Below are 15,753 nucleotides of genomic sequence, written 5' to 3'. Positions count from 1 at the left end.
TCAATAAACTAGCAGAGCAAGCCTATTCAACTCTAACTTGAAGTTCAAGTTTTTTTTTATTATACTTGAGGGAAACAATGGGTTCAGCTGCTTATTGCAGGGGAGCAATTGTCGAGGGAGAGTTAAACCCAATTACTGCAAGCCATACAGAAAGGCTGCAGGAAAATACTGCCAAGTAAAAATACGCCTGGGCAAAAGAGAGCCACTGAATAAAAAAAAATCGACATAAAGCGTATCAAATATTTATTTATTTGGGTAACAAAGGACTATGATACATCGACAGGCATGTAAACTATTGCCAACACAACTCTATATAATACAGCTAAAAACTGTTTCCAATTTAGCCACAAGATATCAGCTCGTCCCAAATGCTGTCAGATCAACAATAAAATACGAAACCGTTCTATAGACAATATCAGTTTATTGCTCTGGTTTTTCAGTAGGGAAAGAAGACATGGTGTCAGATAATTCCTTTGTCACAACACATGGGATATTTTTAAACACAAAAAAACATCACAGATGCTTTTTATTAAAAAAAATTAGGTATTATTCTTAAATTCGAATTTCTGTGGTATTATAAACTAAATTCGATGCTTATCATATAAAACTCGTTTCTCTCTCCCCCCCCCCCCCCCCTCTTTTGGATTCTGTTCAACTGCTTATCGCCACAACATGCTACAGAGGGCTAAAATGTGTTTCCCAGGGTTCCCCCGATATCTTTCTAAGTACCATAAAATCACGGAAAGATCTACTGTATTTGATGAAGATTAAAACCCACTAACAGGAGATAAACGATATCACCAGATAAATAAAATAAAGGTTTAAACGGACGCACCATATTTACAATTCCCATTAAATTACACATAAATAAATATATACATACATGAACACTGTTTCCCTTATTATACCGTGAACTGCAACTTGCAATAGATGTTAAATTGACCAATACTTTAGAGGATTCTTTTTTCAACAACGATAGTTATGACAGTAGAACTGCTCGAGTTTACTTACAATACTGATAAAATGTGCTTTCGTTACCTTCTTTAAATGATTGTGACTACAATCTTAACAGACTTAAACAACGGGGATATGTCAGTCAAGATGCAGTCTGATGGATGAAGGTTTAACTCGGTAAAAAGTTTTAGAAACTTCTCGTGTGTTTTTTCTCTCAAAAAGCAGTTCAAAATTCTTCATCGCCTTCTCTGCTCACTAAGGCTCCGAGTTCCAGGTTGAGGGGAAAACAGTCACACCTATATGACAAATTTTAAATGTTTTGTTCCTTTAGGAAGTTGTGCGTTTGCTATTCGACTACTTTCTGTGTTTTTCGTCCTTATCGCCGCTTTTACTGGGATTTTCACCCGTGTGGTTGTTAGGAGTATTGTTCATGTACATTTTGTCCATGGCTTTGAGTGCTTCGGTAAGATAGTTCTGTAAGGCGGTTATAGCAGCGCACAGAGCCGGACTGCCGAAGCCGTGCGTGATTAGACTGAAGTGAGTCAGGCAACTCTGAATGCCAGGTTCCAAGATCGGGGCAGGTCGTGAATTCCCCAAAGGAGATCGGTCCTGTGTCAACAAGTCTGTAAACTCTTTGCAGATTTGTCTGAAAATTAAGATAACAGGTTGTAATGTTTAAACTGCAGCATCTATCTGGGATAGAAGGGTGGGAAGGGGGAGGGGAGGAATGGAGAGACAACAACTTCTATTCAGCATTTATTTTGGACCCCGACTAAAGTTAACTTCCGGCCCCTTCAACCAAACTCATGGCAGAGGTAGGGAGTTATTAAACGGCTAATACAAGATCATTATTTAAAGACTTCTGGTACAAAGGGCAATGCTTAGGGATATGTGTTTGCCCTGGATAATAGCGGTCAGCTTTAAAGAGAAATTTCGTTCAGACTTCACCCCACATTGCTGTAGCAGACAGTTTTTTGATAATGTCTGCTCTTCTGGAGTGGATTAATGGACGATTATTATCTTTAATGGGTATGTTAACATGAAATCGATCCCGATTGCTCCCAATAATTAATTTATTTCATTATAAAATCTTGATAGGTATTTTTTGAAACAGTCGCATAAGAGTCGGGGTGCACGGTTTAGCATAAATTAGCGGCTTTTCGAGCATTTTTCAATACAGAAAAACAAAATTTCAGAAGTTAAAACAAAACCATTTTGATATCCAGTGCATTCTAATAGGGCAAATCACGTGGAGTTTCACAATGCTCATTAGCAAAATCTATTATCTGACAATTTAGTTTTCACTTAGTGGTTCTCTGAGGTCAGAACTGATCATTGTTTCCATTTTGGGGGTTCTGATACACTGCGTGCACCCCACATAACAGTTTTCCATGACAAATCGGTTGAACAATTTCAAAATCACATAATGGAATGCAGAGGGCAATAAGAGCTATATTGTCCTCCAGTGCCCATAGACTTGGAAAATAATCAGATTAATTAGTGTGTATAAAACAATCACTATAACACATAAAGCTCAAGTCATACTCCGTGTGTGTGTATGCGCCCTTGTATACTCCTTTCCATGTAAGTGTGCGTGCCCACGCGTGCACGTGTACGCACGTCTGAATGTGCCCGTGGGTATAGCTATGATTAGATGTGCTAATTTTTACCTATGTTTGGGATTCTATACCGTTTAATGTACTGAATCTATTTTCAAAGTCTCTTCGGATCTAGGTAAAACATATTTCTGAAGCCTGAAGTCGAAAGATCTCACACCTTCTGAAAGAATGCTTACTTCACTGGGATTGTAACCATTGATACAAATTGCTTCACCAACCTCCTAACGCTTATACACCGCAAAGCCCTTCGGTGACATTTCAAATTCTTAATTAAAGGCTAGAAAACAAGCCTTGAAATTTCCTCCAACATTTCAGCACGGATAATTTACTTTTCACACGTGCCTTTTCATCCAAGCAATCCGGCTACACTCGATTGCTAAATAATGCTTATTAACCGCTGAGCAAATATTAAAGCATAAATAACTCCATCTGATATGTGACTTCACAAAATGACGATGGTTGCTCTGCTCCGAATAGTGAAAGCGTTGGACGGCAAGTCAGGCGGCGCTGGCATTGATAGCAATGGGTCACAACATTAATACGAATGATACACTGCAAAGCACACTAGGTGTCAAGGTTCAGACTGTTATCGACTACTCTTTCACAATCTACGCGAAAAAAATTTTTGCCACTCATCGCATATTACTAATCACTAGTCAGAAACCAAATTGGCATTTTCAGAATAGTCATGTTGTCCGATTTTGAGCCCGCCCAAACCCGAAACGTTTTTCGTGACCTACATCCCCTGGTGCTCATGGCAGTCCCGAATGCAGATGGAGAGAAGGAGGGGAGGGGGAGGAGGGAGGGAGATGAGGGCGGGGGAGGGGGGGAGGACTTAGCTGAAGTTTTCATTCGGAAGGACTCACTTCGTTGCCAGTAACATGTTTTTGCGCGTCACTTGTTCGTTGGGGTCGGAGTGCTGTCGGTTGACGTACTCGGCTATTGCTTTGGCTGGAAATTCCGTTTCGCAAACGTAACCAAAATCCCGAGCAAGATGCACAGCTTCACCTGGGCATGGGAATGAATGACATGTGCAAAATGTAGGTCGATGCCTCAGATCCAATTTTAATATATCACAATTGATTCTGATGACGGTAGGCTGATACAACAGATACACCACTACCAGCAACCGATCTCCAAATGTTTAATAGAATTGTTTTACATATTACATTTAAAGTGCTTCAAAGCCCGTTTTACGACCCCTGTAAAAGGTAGCTGCCTTTTTACTCGCATTATTGAAATTTAGTTAGAGCTATATATTAAGACAATTAAATTCAATGACAGGGCGTAGATAAAGTAGGCACATGTTACGTTGTTTGCAGATTTGTGTAAAATGATCACTTTTTTTCACTTTACTATCGGTACAATCCAGCATCAAAACAAAATGGTAGTGTCTCTTTAAATATTTAGATTGGATTGCGCGATGTCTAACAATCGCATAGATTCTTGCAGCATCTTAATGCAAAGAATAGTTTAGAAGTGCCCTGCTGGAACCTTCATACTACCATTTGTCACAAACTAAATATTTGAAGCATGCAATTTAAAAAAACTTGGAAAGCTTCACTGAGTCATTTAACGACATTACGAGGAGCTAAGTAGTGCACTGGATAGGATATCAAATAAATTGACAATATCTCTTTTGTTGTCATACATTCAGTGCCAGTTCAAACCATGTCGATGCAACATCCTCTTGCACATAAGCCTGTGTTCCGTAAACCCGAAGCAACCGAACAACAAAGCATATTGTAGTCGTACAGGACAGAAATGGCCGTTTGCTATTTTTCACTCATGTTAGCTCATAAACATTAAAGCGGTATGCTTCCTGTGACCCAGACTGGTTTCAGACAGCACTTTGTAAAAGGATGAGTCGTGTGTGAATATGTTTGAACTTCTGTCGATTTGGAAAATAAAAGACTGCTCATGTATCAACTGCATTTTAACTACACTTTAAAAAAAAATATATAAGCAGTTCATTGACCAGGCAAAATGTAACAAATCCGAGTGTTTTAAAAAAAAAACATGATTCAAATCAAATGCATGTGCCGTTCGATGCAATGCACCATAAATAATCAACATTCCGGACGATTTATCGTGTTTTTATCATTGCAATTAGTTAGTCGACACAATGGTAAAATAATGTATGATTTCTTACATTTGCAAACTAAGCACTTTGGAAAAAGAACTCATTGCAAAAAAAACACATATATTTGTCAGTTTCTGTGAAACGGCCAGGGTACATCAGTCTCAAGAACCCTGTCTTTTTGTTGATTTCAAAGCCTTTGGTTTTAATTTCCTGAACCAGTTGGGTTTTACTGCAGGGCTTCCTGCTATTAGCCAGCACCGGAAGGACGCATGCGCCAATTAGTGCTTCAAAGGCACAGTCCAGAAATTCGTTTCCATAAAATGGAACAGATCATAAACAATAACAACAGGACACAGTCCAACAGCCTGGCCCTTAGAAATCCAACTGGTCACACATTCATCAGCAAACCATCTACGCGTGAATCCACTCCTGGCTAATTATAACTAAACCATAATCAGATTAATGATTTTCTTTAAGTACCTCGCTTCATACTATCCTGACACACTGGTCTATTGTAACCATATTACAGCCTAGACCGTGGGCACAATGAACATCAATTATAAACAGATACACAAACGCTTTTCACTCTTAAGGTCAATTATAAGACATCCAACGGGGCAAATAATAATAAGTCACAAGGTTTGGACTTATTCTCCAACCAACTAATGCTTTGGGATAATCCGTTGATTATCTCAGTCTCCAAATCAGGTACATTCAACTTGTTTCTCCAGCATCTGTGCTACTCTATACTTTGTAACTCAACACTCCTGGAGACAATATTGAGGCACGAGAGTGACTTTGGGCCCGTCATTAGAACTTCATTCGCATGATGTTATTTCGGACATTAGCACCAAATGCACAAAGCAATCCATCCACCTATCACCTCCTATATGTCTCCGTCCCATCAACAACAAAAACAACGATTTGCAACCTTCCCATATTGCCAGCAACACACCCGACCACATCCTCTGACCACATCTGGCGATGTCAAGGCCCCTTCCCTCTTCTAATAACCCTGGCGGAAGCTTACTGTGTACATTCTAAGACAACCGTTGCAATGTTCACTGCTATTGCGGACCTCTGTTACTTCTCCTTTCTGTCGGCACTTTGAAGGGTTAACATAAGGCAATGACTGCTGTATGGCAGCGCAAATTACATAAGGGCACGTGGTTCCACAAAAGCAGCATTTCTCGCTCCTCCACAATCATCCCAAATGCCTTCATCCTTAAAAAGGAAATGCAATAAAATTCACTTACCCTCAACAAGTGATGTTAGCAGCGTTACATTGGCAGCTTTGCGTCTACCGGCTGGTAAATTTAATCCAATTTTGTCTAATTTTTCTCTTAATGACCGTCCTCCATTTTTAGATTTCGCCCTATTTTTAAAAAATAGAGGGAAGCTCTTAGTTAAATTGTAACTCCACACACCTCATGTAACTCGTCCTTTTACTTGTTATTCTAAAGTGTGAACTATCTCATTGCAAATAAAAAAATGAACATATTCACTTGGGAATTACCCCCAAAAGTTTTCAAACAATCACATGTTAGTTGACTGTTTGAACATTATTTTTCTTTTTAATGCAAACCTTTGATACATGCAAACCCATGTACATTCTTTCCAAAGTTAACCAACCTAAATTGAATACCAATGTTTGAATTGATTTTGATCAATTGATTTGATAAAACTGTTTTGTCTATTAGTGCACCCGTCGTGTGTTATCCAAAGTGTGGAAAGGTCACAGCAAATTATATGCAAAACTGCAAATAAGTTTTATACTTAACACTGTTAAAATGTTTTTAGGCAGTTGATCTTAGAAATATATATTGGTCTCGATTTATTTGAGTAACGAGTGGCTGCTTTTGAAACTATTGATCAGTGCGATCCAAAGGCAATGCGCAGAGTCAAAAACAAAGACTATATACGTTGCAAATATTAACAACCCCATCAAAAATGTGATTGTGGTTGTTGGAAATAAAACTAATGAACAAAAAAACGAAAATAAAGAACGGTAACACGGCTGAAATATTTTAACTGTGACATCTATGCCTAAAAAAAGCGGTTTTCCCTGCGGTGTGTTCAGCGTTGTGTTTTCACCAACTTGAGCTGGTTAGAACGGTGCCCAATGCGCCAATAGCCCTCACCTCCTCAGTACTCCGCCCAGCAACGAGGCATTGAGACACTCAGGCGGAGAGAGGCGTCTCTGCACTTCCGCCACCGTCACCTTGTACTTTGATGTTGAACTGAGGAGGGAGAGGCGACCCGGAACTGAACAGAACACTTCATTTGGGTTCGCAACCCCGCCAAAGAGCCCGTCCTTATTAAGTGAGATCGAGGTGATAGCCCCACTGTGAGACTTGGATAGGGACATGGGACCTGAAACAGAAGCATCAAACAGATCAGTGCCCGAGCCCATGACCAGCATTACACAAACTATCAAAAAGGTGACTTTCCAACTCTCCGCAATATTGGTCCCCACTAACTCTACAACTCCAACCTCTTGGCAAGTTTGTTTGTACCGTTTAGGATTAGACATATACGAATCTATCAAACCTTTGTGTTATTCGTGGGACTCAATGTCACCAGAAGCAGCGTCCGCTATGCACATTAATGCAATGTCCCCTGCACTGAATTGTATCTTTAGATTGTATATTTTAAGACAAACAAAATGAAACCTGGTCGTTTCAGCATTCAGATCAAATTGAAGTGAACTACGTCTTTATTATATGTACTGTACATTCTTTCCAAAGTTAGCTTCCTAACTGCATTTTGCTGCCAAGACCAATTTCGAAACGTGTCAGTATCACAGTAAAGTCATTTCCATTGTGTAATAGAAAAAATGCTCCTGTGATTCAACACAACGTAAATAGATTCCTTGTTTGGCAAGTCAAGAATGAACTCAATCTAATATATTCGTGCTACATTGTACGTTTAAATCGCTAACACCGTTTTAAATTGTGCTCCATCCATATTTGTGCTTGGAGTTATATGTTAAATTAATTTCGAGGCGTTTATTTTGTAATCATGTAAGCACGGTGGGATAGTTAATAGTGTACTGTTTTATTCTAATGATATTTCTACTCCGTTGCAGTCTGCATTTGGACCTACATCCTACAACACTCAACACGGAAGAAAGAATCATTGCTTCTGTCGGCAAACCAGACGGACACATACCGGAACACCAACACATCAACTCATAACTTCAATTTATCAGCTCATTGCAACGACCACAACAAAAAACAAAGGTATAATTGGCAGGAAATTAAAGTCGCCGTTTTCGGGAAACAACCTGCATTCCGTCAACGGGTCGTTCTAACCGTCCGGAATAAAAAGACACTATCGTGGAATGTTGATCACTAGAGACGAATTAGATCTAAACAATACAATTCATTCACGAATTTGGAAAAAGCACCAGTGCAGCAATTGGGTTCGTTTTTTTTATTGACTGCATGTCTAAAATGCTGGCTTGAGAGCTACGCTGCTTTCACACACTCCCCCATAAAAAAAACACCGTTGCAACGCAATCAACTGCACTGCTTAGGGGCTCGCTTTATGCCACTGGAAATCTACTCTAGATCTTTGAAGGCGTCGAGTTCCTAGTTCCGGATAGATCACTTGTGACATTAATAGCTCTGGGGAGGCTAACAGAGACAATAGGAGTTAAACGAACTCTTGAGATTACTAATAAAAGAGCCAATTATCATGTCGACGTGGAAAGAGCATCTCTTAAGATTTATCCCTTGCACATGTAATTTGACGTGACAAAACCTGGAGAAACAGAAAGATGAAACTAAACCATTTAATCGTATGTTGAAGTTTTAGGAATTAATGTGCACACACGCACTATTGCATGCAACCCAATTCGAATCAAATCAATCCGAAAGAACATCTCAATAAGCAAGGGAAGCAGGCGGCTCTTTATGAATCCCAAGCAAATAATACATACTGCCCATGCAAAGCTCCACAGAAATAAATACATGTCCAACGCACATGACTAACCAGACCCTCAAAAGCATGTAACGCCAATCGACAGTATAATTGGTTCTGCAAGTTCGGGCATTTGGTTTGATTTATATGCTCCCTAATTCCTTTGCTCATTAACGGAGCACAACTGTAGAGGATTCTTTAAGTTCTCATCAACGTGCAGAGGCTGAGATGCAGAGGGCAGAATTATTTTGTGTGTGCTTATCGAAAATTTAAACACGCAAGTGTTTTGTAGAATACCATCGTATTTCTCTCTTAATTACCTCATCCTTCGGTTTGTCATTAGGTACGATATACACCAAAACTCATATAAAGCAGTAAAGGTCTATTGACCCTATTAATGTCAGTGCAAAGGTATTGGATTTGAAGGGGGAAAAAACAGAACTTGCCTTTTTTAATGACGGTGTGGTCCTGGATGTTAATGCCTTGATCATCAATATGCTGAAATTGAATTGTTTAAATAATATTACCACAAACTTACAGAAATAAAGACGGCGAACAGTCATTACTGTGGCAGGAACTGTATGAAACCGAGTCACGTTAAAAGTTGCTAAAATACATCCACTGCCTGGCACATTCCTCTGAATAAATATGATAACGCGTGCATTTAACCATAGCCTGATAATTCCCGTTTCCTGGTCAATACATCATTTAAATTTTCGTTGTAGCATTTTTATGTGTTTGGTAAAAGGTTGCAGTTCTGAGAATTGTTTATTTGATCATCTCCCTTTGTGAGGTACAACGTGTGTGTGTTTGTGTCTGTGTGTGCATCTATGTGTGTGTGGGGGGGGGGGGGGGGGGCTGGGAATTGTAAATCTTTCTACTGCCCATCCCCAGCAGTTCTTATTTTCCAGAAATGCATTTGGCCTCAGCTTTTGCTAGTTATGGGGCCCATTAAGTGAGAGCAAATCTCATTCCCACATCGATATGCAATACAGTGTCGTGATATGTTTGCCAATTTGACACGAATTCTACCGAGACTGAGCGATTGGCAATCAGCGCAGAGCCGCCAGTTCATTTACAAATACCAGTCAGTTCCAAATCGCCGCTGCAATGTCAGTAACCGACCTAGCATCATTCATTCAGCTTTGATTTTTCCCCTTCGTTATTTATTATTGCACCTTCCATCTACAGTTACCCAGTGCATTATCTGCAGATTTCCCATTATGTTTCTTTTCTCTCAAACTGTCGTTCAGTCGGACACACGCAACCTAAACCCAATAGTATTTTTTAAATATATATTTTAAGCAGGTTTAGTTTTAAACCAATTCTTAAACTTAGCGCTGGAATTGTGTCTCTATTTAGCATCCATTTAAAATAATCAACAGACTGACACGACCTACTTGGATTCAGGGTATTTTTTTAATTGAAACAAAAGCTAAGAACCGTTTTGCTTAAAATGTTTATAATCCCCGAGTCTGTATACTTTAACAGGGGAAGAAATAATATATTTCCCCGTTAATCGTGGTTAAAGGCGATAATCGCTACCTTGCTAAAAAAACGTTCAACATTGGCACCACTTTGACAGTCTGAAGAATTGACACCAGAGTGTTAAATAGGCTTCATTATAACAATTACACTCCAAAGCGGCAGGCTCTCCCACACCACTGAAATATAAATATTGGACAATAAGTAAGGGCTTTCTAATTCTTGTATCACACAGATACAATCGCACAAAATGAACTGAATTATTCAGATCGACTGTGTTCTCTTTTTTTTAACAGCTTGTTGTTGGTCAACACATTAATACTCGCATTGTTAAATGTTCTCCTGAAGAATCAGAACCACAAATCGTACAGTTAAGGCTGCATTTTAGGCTTGTTTACAGCAGGTTTTTGTTTGTGTGCGTGTGCGCGCGCGTATGTGTGTTAAAGAGCCAGTCACATTTAAGCAAAGTATGGCCGCAGGTATTAAGTGGAATGTTGAACAGCTTTCAATCGCACTAAGCATTCATAATGAGTATTTGTTTGGAAGTGAATGCATGATGGTTTCTTGCTTATGAATATTTTACGAGAGCTTTGAGATCTGCATTTTTGTAAAACGAAATTACAGTGTTTCGAAACAAAACATTGCCTCAAACTAACACGACCAATGGGGTGGTTGGTTTTCATTTCATCATTTTTTTGTTTGCAAGATTAGCAATATCTATTGCTAATAGATATCTATTGCTAAATATTCCAGATTATAGTTGAAGGTAGAAATTCATATTACGATTTAACCTAGGAATTCAATTCTCTTCACCACTGAATAGTGGTCAATTTAACACAATGCAAGCATGTGCCCTTTGTATGCCCCATAATAATAACTCCACAATAAGCAAAAGATATGAAATTAACTCCAGTAAATCAATGCACGTAACAAAATATCCCTAATTTCCTCAGGGGAGGGGGAAATTAAAAAGCTTCTTCAGAATTGTGGTGAAATATACACTTCTTGCCTATAAAGCACTCCAGAAAGTACAGATTGAAATAAATCTGTTCTGCCAAACTGAAAGATTTAACAAGTCACATACTTCTCTGGACTCTGGTGGGGGCTAATTGTTTACAAATTACAAACAAAATGTTAAAACGGGAACATTCAATTTAATTAATCGAAGGACGTGAATATCCATTTTGGCTATTGAAAAGAATAATCTGTTTGCATTTAATGTATAGTAGCAAATGCGTTATGGGCCGTTTGTATTGCATGTGATGGTTTTATGCTGTCTTATAAACAGCTCTTCAAATGGTTTGACTTTACTTTGAAATGCTAAATGAAGACCAATTCTTCGCCAAAGCAATTTTTTTGTATTGCATGGGGGAAACGCCCTCTCAGATTTGAAAATATCTCATTAAACAACGGGGGGGGGGGGGGGGGAGGGGGATGAAATTGGGAGGGGGATGAAATTAAATATACAATAAAACTCCCAGCGGTTGCATAGAAGTTACCTGTACATCTTCGATGGAGTGTGCAATGCTGTGGATGGGCAATGAATCTCCAAGGCCGGAATCGAGTCCATGGGTGCTGTGGAGTAGGACCTCAGGCCGCCGATAGTCCCTCCGTGGGTCTAAACCGGCCAGCTGCGGGAGAGCCCGATGTTGGTGCAGGATGCCCGCGTCTTGATTCTGTCTCTGCGGCCAGGTCGGGTGCTGCGGCTGCGGCTGCGGGTGCAGAGAGTTGAGCGAGTAGGGGTCGTTCACATGGGAATAAGGGTCCTGCGACTGCGGGTAGATGGGTTGATACGGTGGAGGGAAGTAAGGTGGTTGAAAATCCGTGTTAGGTGTGTGAGACAGCGGCGGGGCGGTCGAATATGGAGACTGGCTGACCGTCCCTAACTGGGGCAAACGTGGAGTCCCATTACTGGTCCCATCGTGGCGATCCTGCAACGAAATCAGACATTGAGATGGCATTAAAAATAATAATAAAATTTAAAAATAATTGCTGCCATTGCATATTCGTTCTGCTGGCATCATTGCATTCATAAGTTTTAACCGTAACAGGAATACGTGGTAAATGGGGCGAATTCAGCAAAATATTATTCCACAGGGTTCAAAACCGAAAGTGCTACCAGTTGGGGGGTTGTTTAAATCTAGTGGCATCTCACTGTAACTCACCATAGCCGAGAAACTGTGCACTAACATCTGCGGACAGTCTGATCTGAGTTCGTCAGGGGGAAAAAAGAGAGAGACCTAGAGTGGGAAAATTGGAAAAAAACAGTCCAGTACTATACAACTACAACACGATCACAACGCCGGGGAGTCACATGCAGGAGCAAGGGAGCGGAATCCATCAGTACTTGAAAAATGTCCTCATTGGGAATAACACACATCAAAAAATCACATTTGTGTCTAGTTTCAGGGCGTCACGTCGATAGATTTTTTTTTCAAACTTTTTTCCCTCTCTCCTCCACTAACAAGGAGCAGCGGCTTCAAGTACGCACATAATGGCAAATATTCATGACTATTAATATTACACGAATACTTAATAAGGGGAGAATGGTCGGAAATCAAGCGTGAAGCGAGAAAGCAACTGAAGGCTGTGTCTGTTATAAATGACGTCCATTGAATAAAGATTCAGTGTATCTAATCAGAGAGAGAGAGAGAAAAGAGGGGGACACACCGGTGGGTCTGACGAATCACAGGGAAGAGGAGAACATTTTAAAGTGATCGAGGGCATGCGAAAGTGTGTATGTGTGTGTGTGTGTGTGTGTGTGTGTGTGTGTGTGAGAGAGAGAGAGAGAGAGAGAGAGAGAGAGAGAGAGAGGGAGAGAGAGAGAGAGAGAGAGAGAGAGAGAGAGAGAGAGAGAGAGAGAGGGGGAGATAGAGTGGGGAAAAGATGGGGGGAAAGGGATGGCGACAGAAAGATGGAAAAAAAAGAACGAGAGAGAGAGAAAGAGAGATGAAGAGGCTGACACGAGAAGGAATTTGCACCTCGTTTTCGTGTGAAAATCCAGAGAATGCTAAAGGCATGTCGGCGGGCACTCGCTTCCTGGCTGGGGAGAGTCTACCCGCGTTCTCAGCTCTCTTCCTTTTCAGATCTTTTCCCGGAGACGTGTTCTGCCCTGAGCCTGTGTCACTAGTAGCCTGGTCCATCGTACAATGGGTTAAAAGTTAAGAGACAGGGGGAGCAACAGAGAGACTATGGAGTCTCCGAAGCCCTCATTCGTTTCCACGCAATTCTACGCAGGGCTGCTCCCTACAGCGATCCTGAAAAAAACCACCACTTTTGTCTAAACTCTGCTCGAAGCCAGTTCCAAATAAACGGATTTCAGCTTTGATCGTTAACTCTCTTCGCCGGAAAATCGCGTCGACCCTTCATACTTTTCTCTGCTTTCTTTTTTTTAACCTTTTTTTAAAAAAGCGACTTCGGTTCCAAAGGGAAAAGTGAAACTCAAGGGTTGTCTAATTCAGCTCCTGGAATGAGCTGTCTTCCAGCCTGGCTCTGTAAACCCGTTTGACCGGCTGTACAACTACAAAAAACAACTCCCCTAAATAATACCTAGCAAACTCTGCAGATCAACTTTCTCAATCCGGGTATAGTCAAGGCCTTTAGCCATTACTACCTTACTGTCTAATGCCGTTTTTACACACATAATGCCGTCTTTACACACATACAACACACACACACACATATATATATTTACACAAATCTTTTAATCATAACGACAACAGAATATTTTCGTGCAAATTTCAATTGTTTTCATTGGGTGGTTTGGGGAGGAGGGAAGGAAATGAACGTTTATTAACAGGCGGACACATTGTTTTTGTTGATATCTATTCATTGAAGTTTACTACAAAATCTTACACTGCTTTCAACGACATCTGAATTCGCTACATCGCTTTATGACTATAGTGTGGATAAATAAACATAAAAAAAATAATTGCATTTATAATCGAAACCGTACTCAACAACCGCTCTTTTAAATATTTATTTGAAATATCTACAAACGAAAGTTTGCGGCGAGATTTATCAGTTAGTCATATTTCAGATTTTTTTACCTAATGATCGGATTTTTTAAACCTCGTTTTTTACATTGTTTACAATGAGAGCTACTGACACACAATAGGTCTGCACACAATAGTCCGAGGTTGCATTATTTTGTTGCGTTTTCAAGCCGAATGTCTGAATGCTTCGTTTAGTTTTCGCTGCATCTATTTGTGGAATAATGTTTAATGCTTAAATAAGTCCTAAGCAATATTTGATTTACATTGGATGTGATGTAGAGATGATTTGTTACCTCGGCGGGGCACTGAAAAGTGCATTTAAAAAATAAAAGTTAGTATAAAATGTCTTACCTCACACTCTTCATATTTGATATTGTCCGCTAATTTCCACAGCATTCTCATGGATTGGTGCAAAAGTGGCTGGCTGGGTGTATCAGAAAGCGGACAGTCCTGTACAGAGAGTGTGTGTTGGTTTAGAGCTCCGTATGTGCTCTGAGATCTCCCTCTAATGGTCGATCGAGTTCCCCTCTCAGCTCTTTAGTAACTTGCTAATAACAGCCCAATTAGCATATGAACGCCAGCCAAACACTCATGCTACCGCATTACTGCTCCAATGGACACAGGTACAGTGCTTTGCCCTGATAATGGACGTCAACATAAATACATTGTGAGGTGCACGGCACCTTATACATGCACATCGGGCCATTTGTTATATTGAATTGGAATCCCAAATTGTTAAATCTTGACTTATCGGCCATTGTGTTAATGCGCAGAAACTCTTTCCCCAACAGATGATGATTCAGTGTTTAGTTTATACGACGATACTTTCCCAAGAGACTCATAATCTCATTGAAACATAGGAGGTTCAATTGTTTAAAGTACAGTTTTTATTTTTTTAATAAAAACAACTGGCCTAGATGAAGTGCATTTTAAATTTTTACCAAGTTAATGAAATCCTCGCCATAATAATAAATACAATACATGTTTTTTTTTCCAAACAGCTGTTAATGTCATACGCCTTTATGCATCAAGCACCCAACTTCCTTTCTTGTTGTGGTCTAATAAATAAATGGATTTAGCATTTTACAATGGATGTGCTTAAATAGATTACGAACTGACAGCGATTTCATTACGCTTGCTATTTTTACACCATCTCCCCGGGGAAGTTCAGATGGAGCAGGTAAAGAAACCCCTGTTTTTTTTTATCATCATGCAATTTATTTCTAGGAGACTTTAGGTCTATCACCACGGCGGAATGAAGCGGTTCTAAAACGCATTGTTAATCAGATGATTTCGGTGGCTGCCTTCTGCGGAATCCTGATCAAACACTAGGTCTGTTCCGAAGAACCTCATTCGAAATTTACCTCTCTTTGATATTTCCAGGCTTTAAATAACAAGCAAGTAAAGTGTGGGTTTGCCGTCAATTGATGTGGAAATCAGGCTGCTATTTAGGACCACGGATAAACAGTGACTTAAAAGAAAACTATTTCGAATCAGCGCCGCCTTGCTAATCGTTTTGCTGCGTTTCACGTTAAAAGTTATTATCATAATAAATAGCTTATTGACTTTCAATTATGATTTGAGACACAAGGTATTTCTTCCAAGGTGACAAAGTGTGTAAAGTTAAAACTCAACACAGGTAATCTGCGTGGTTAGATTTAGGCGTCGTCTTCAATTAATCTACATTACCATT

General features: G+C 39.9%; 1 protein-coding gene across 4 annotated transcripts; it reads right to left on the bottom strand.

The window, feature by feature from the left end:
- Positions 1-239: 239 nt before the first annotated feature.
- On the bottom strand, positions 240-14,602 carry tfap2a (transcription factor AP-2 alpha). Of its 4 annotated transcripts, none has more exons than XM_078397719.1 (8): positions 14,412-14,602; positions 12,231-12,305; positions 11,565-11,996; positions 9,027-9,078; positions 6,798-7,029; positions 5,913-6,031; positions 3,440-3,581; positions 240-1,600 (listed from the first exon to the last, which is right to left on the bottom strand). In XM_078397719.1, exons 1-8 carry the CDS (start codon positions 14,460-14,462, stop codon positions 1,309-1,311), a joined length of 1,395 nt encoding a protein of 464 aa, XP_078253845.1. In that variant the 5' UTR covers positions 14,463-14,602; the 3' UTR covers positions 240-1,308. The 4 variants fall into 4 exon arrangements, with proteins under 4 accessions (XP_078253845.1, XP_078253844.1, XP_078253847.1 ...); XM_078397718.1 differs by lacking the exon at positions 14,412-14,602 and adding an exon at positions 13,047-13,326; XM_078397721.1 differs by lacking the exon at positions 14,412-14,602 and adding an exon at positions 12,444-12,686.
- Between the last annotated feature and the right edge of the window lie 1,151 nt (positions 14,603-15,753).

The sequence above is a fragment of the Rhinoraja longicauda genome, chromosome 4 (assembly GCF_053455715.1).
Source record: "Rhinoraja longicauda isolate Sanriku21f chromosome 4, sRhiLon1.1, whole genome shotgun sequence".
Lineage (NCBI taxonomy): Eukaryota > Metazoa > Chordata > Chondrichthyes > Rajiformes > Arhynchobatidae > Rhinoraja > Rhinoraja longicauda.
This window is presented reverse-complemented; position numbering and strand designations above follow the sequence as displayed.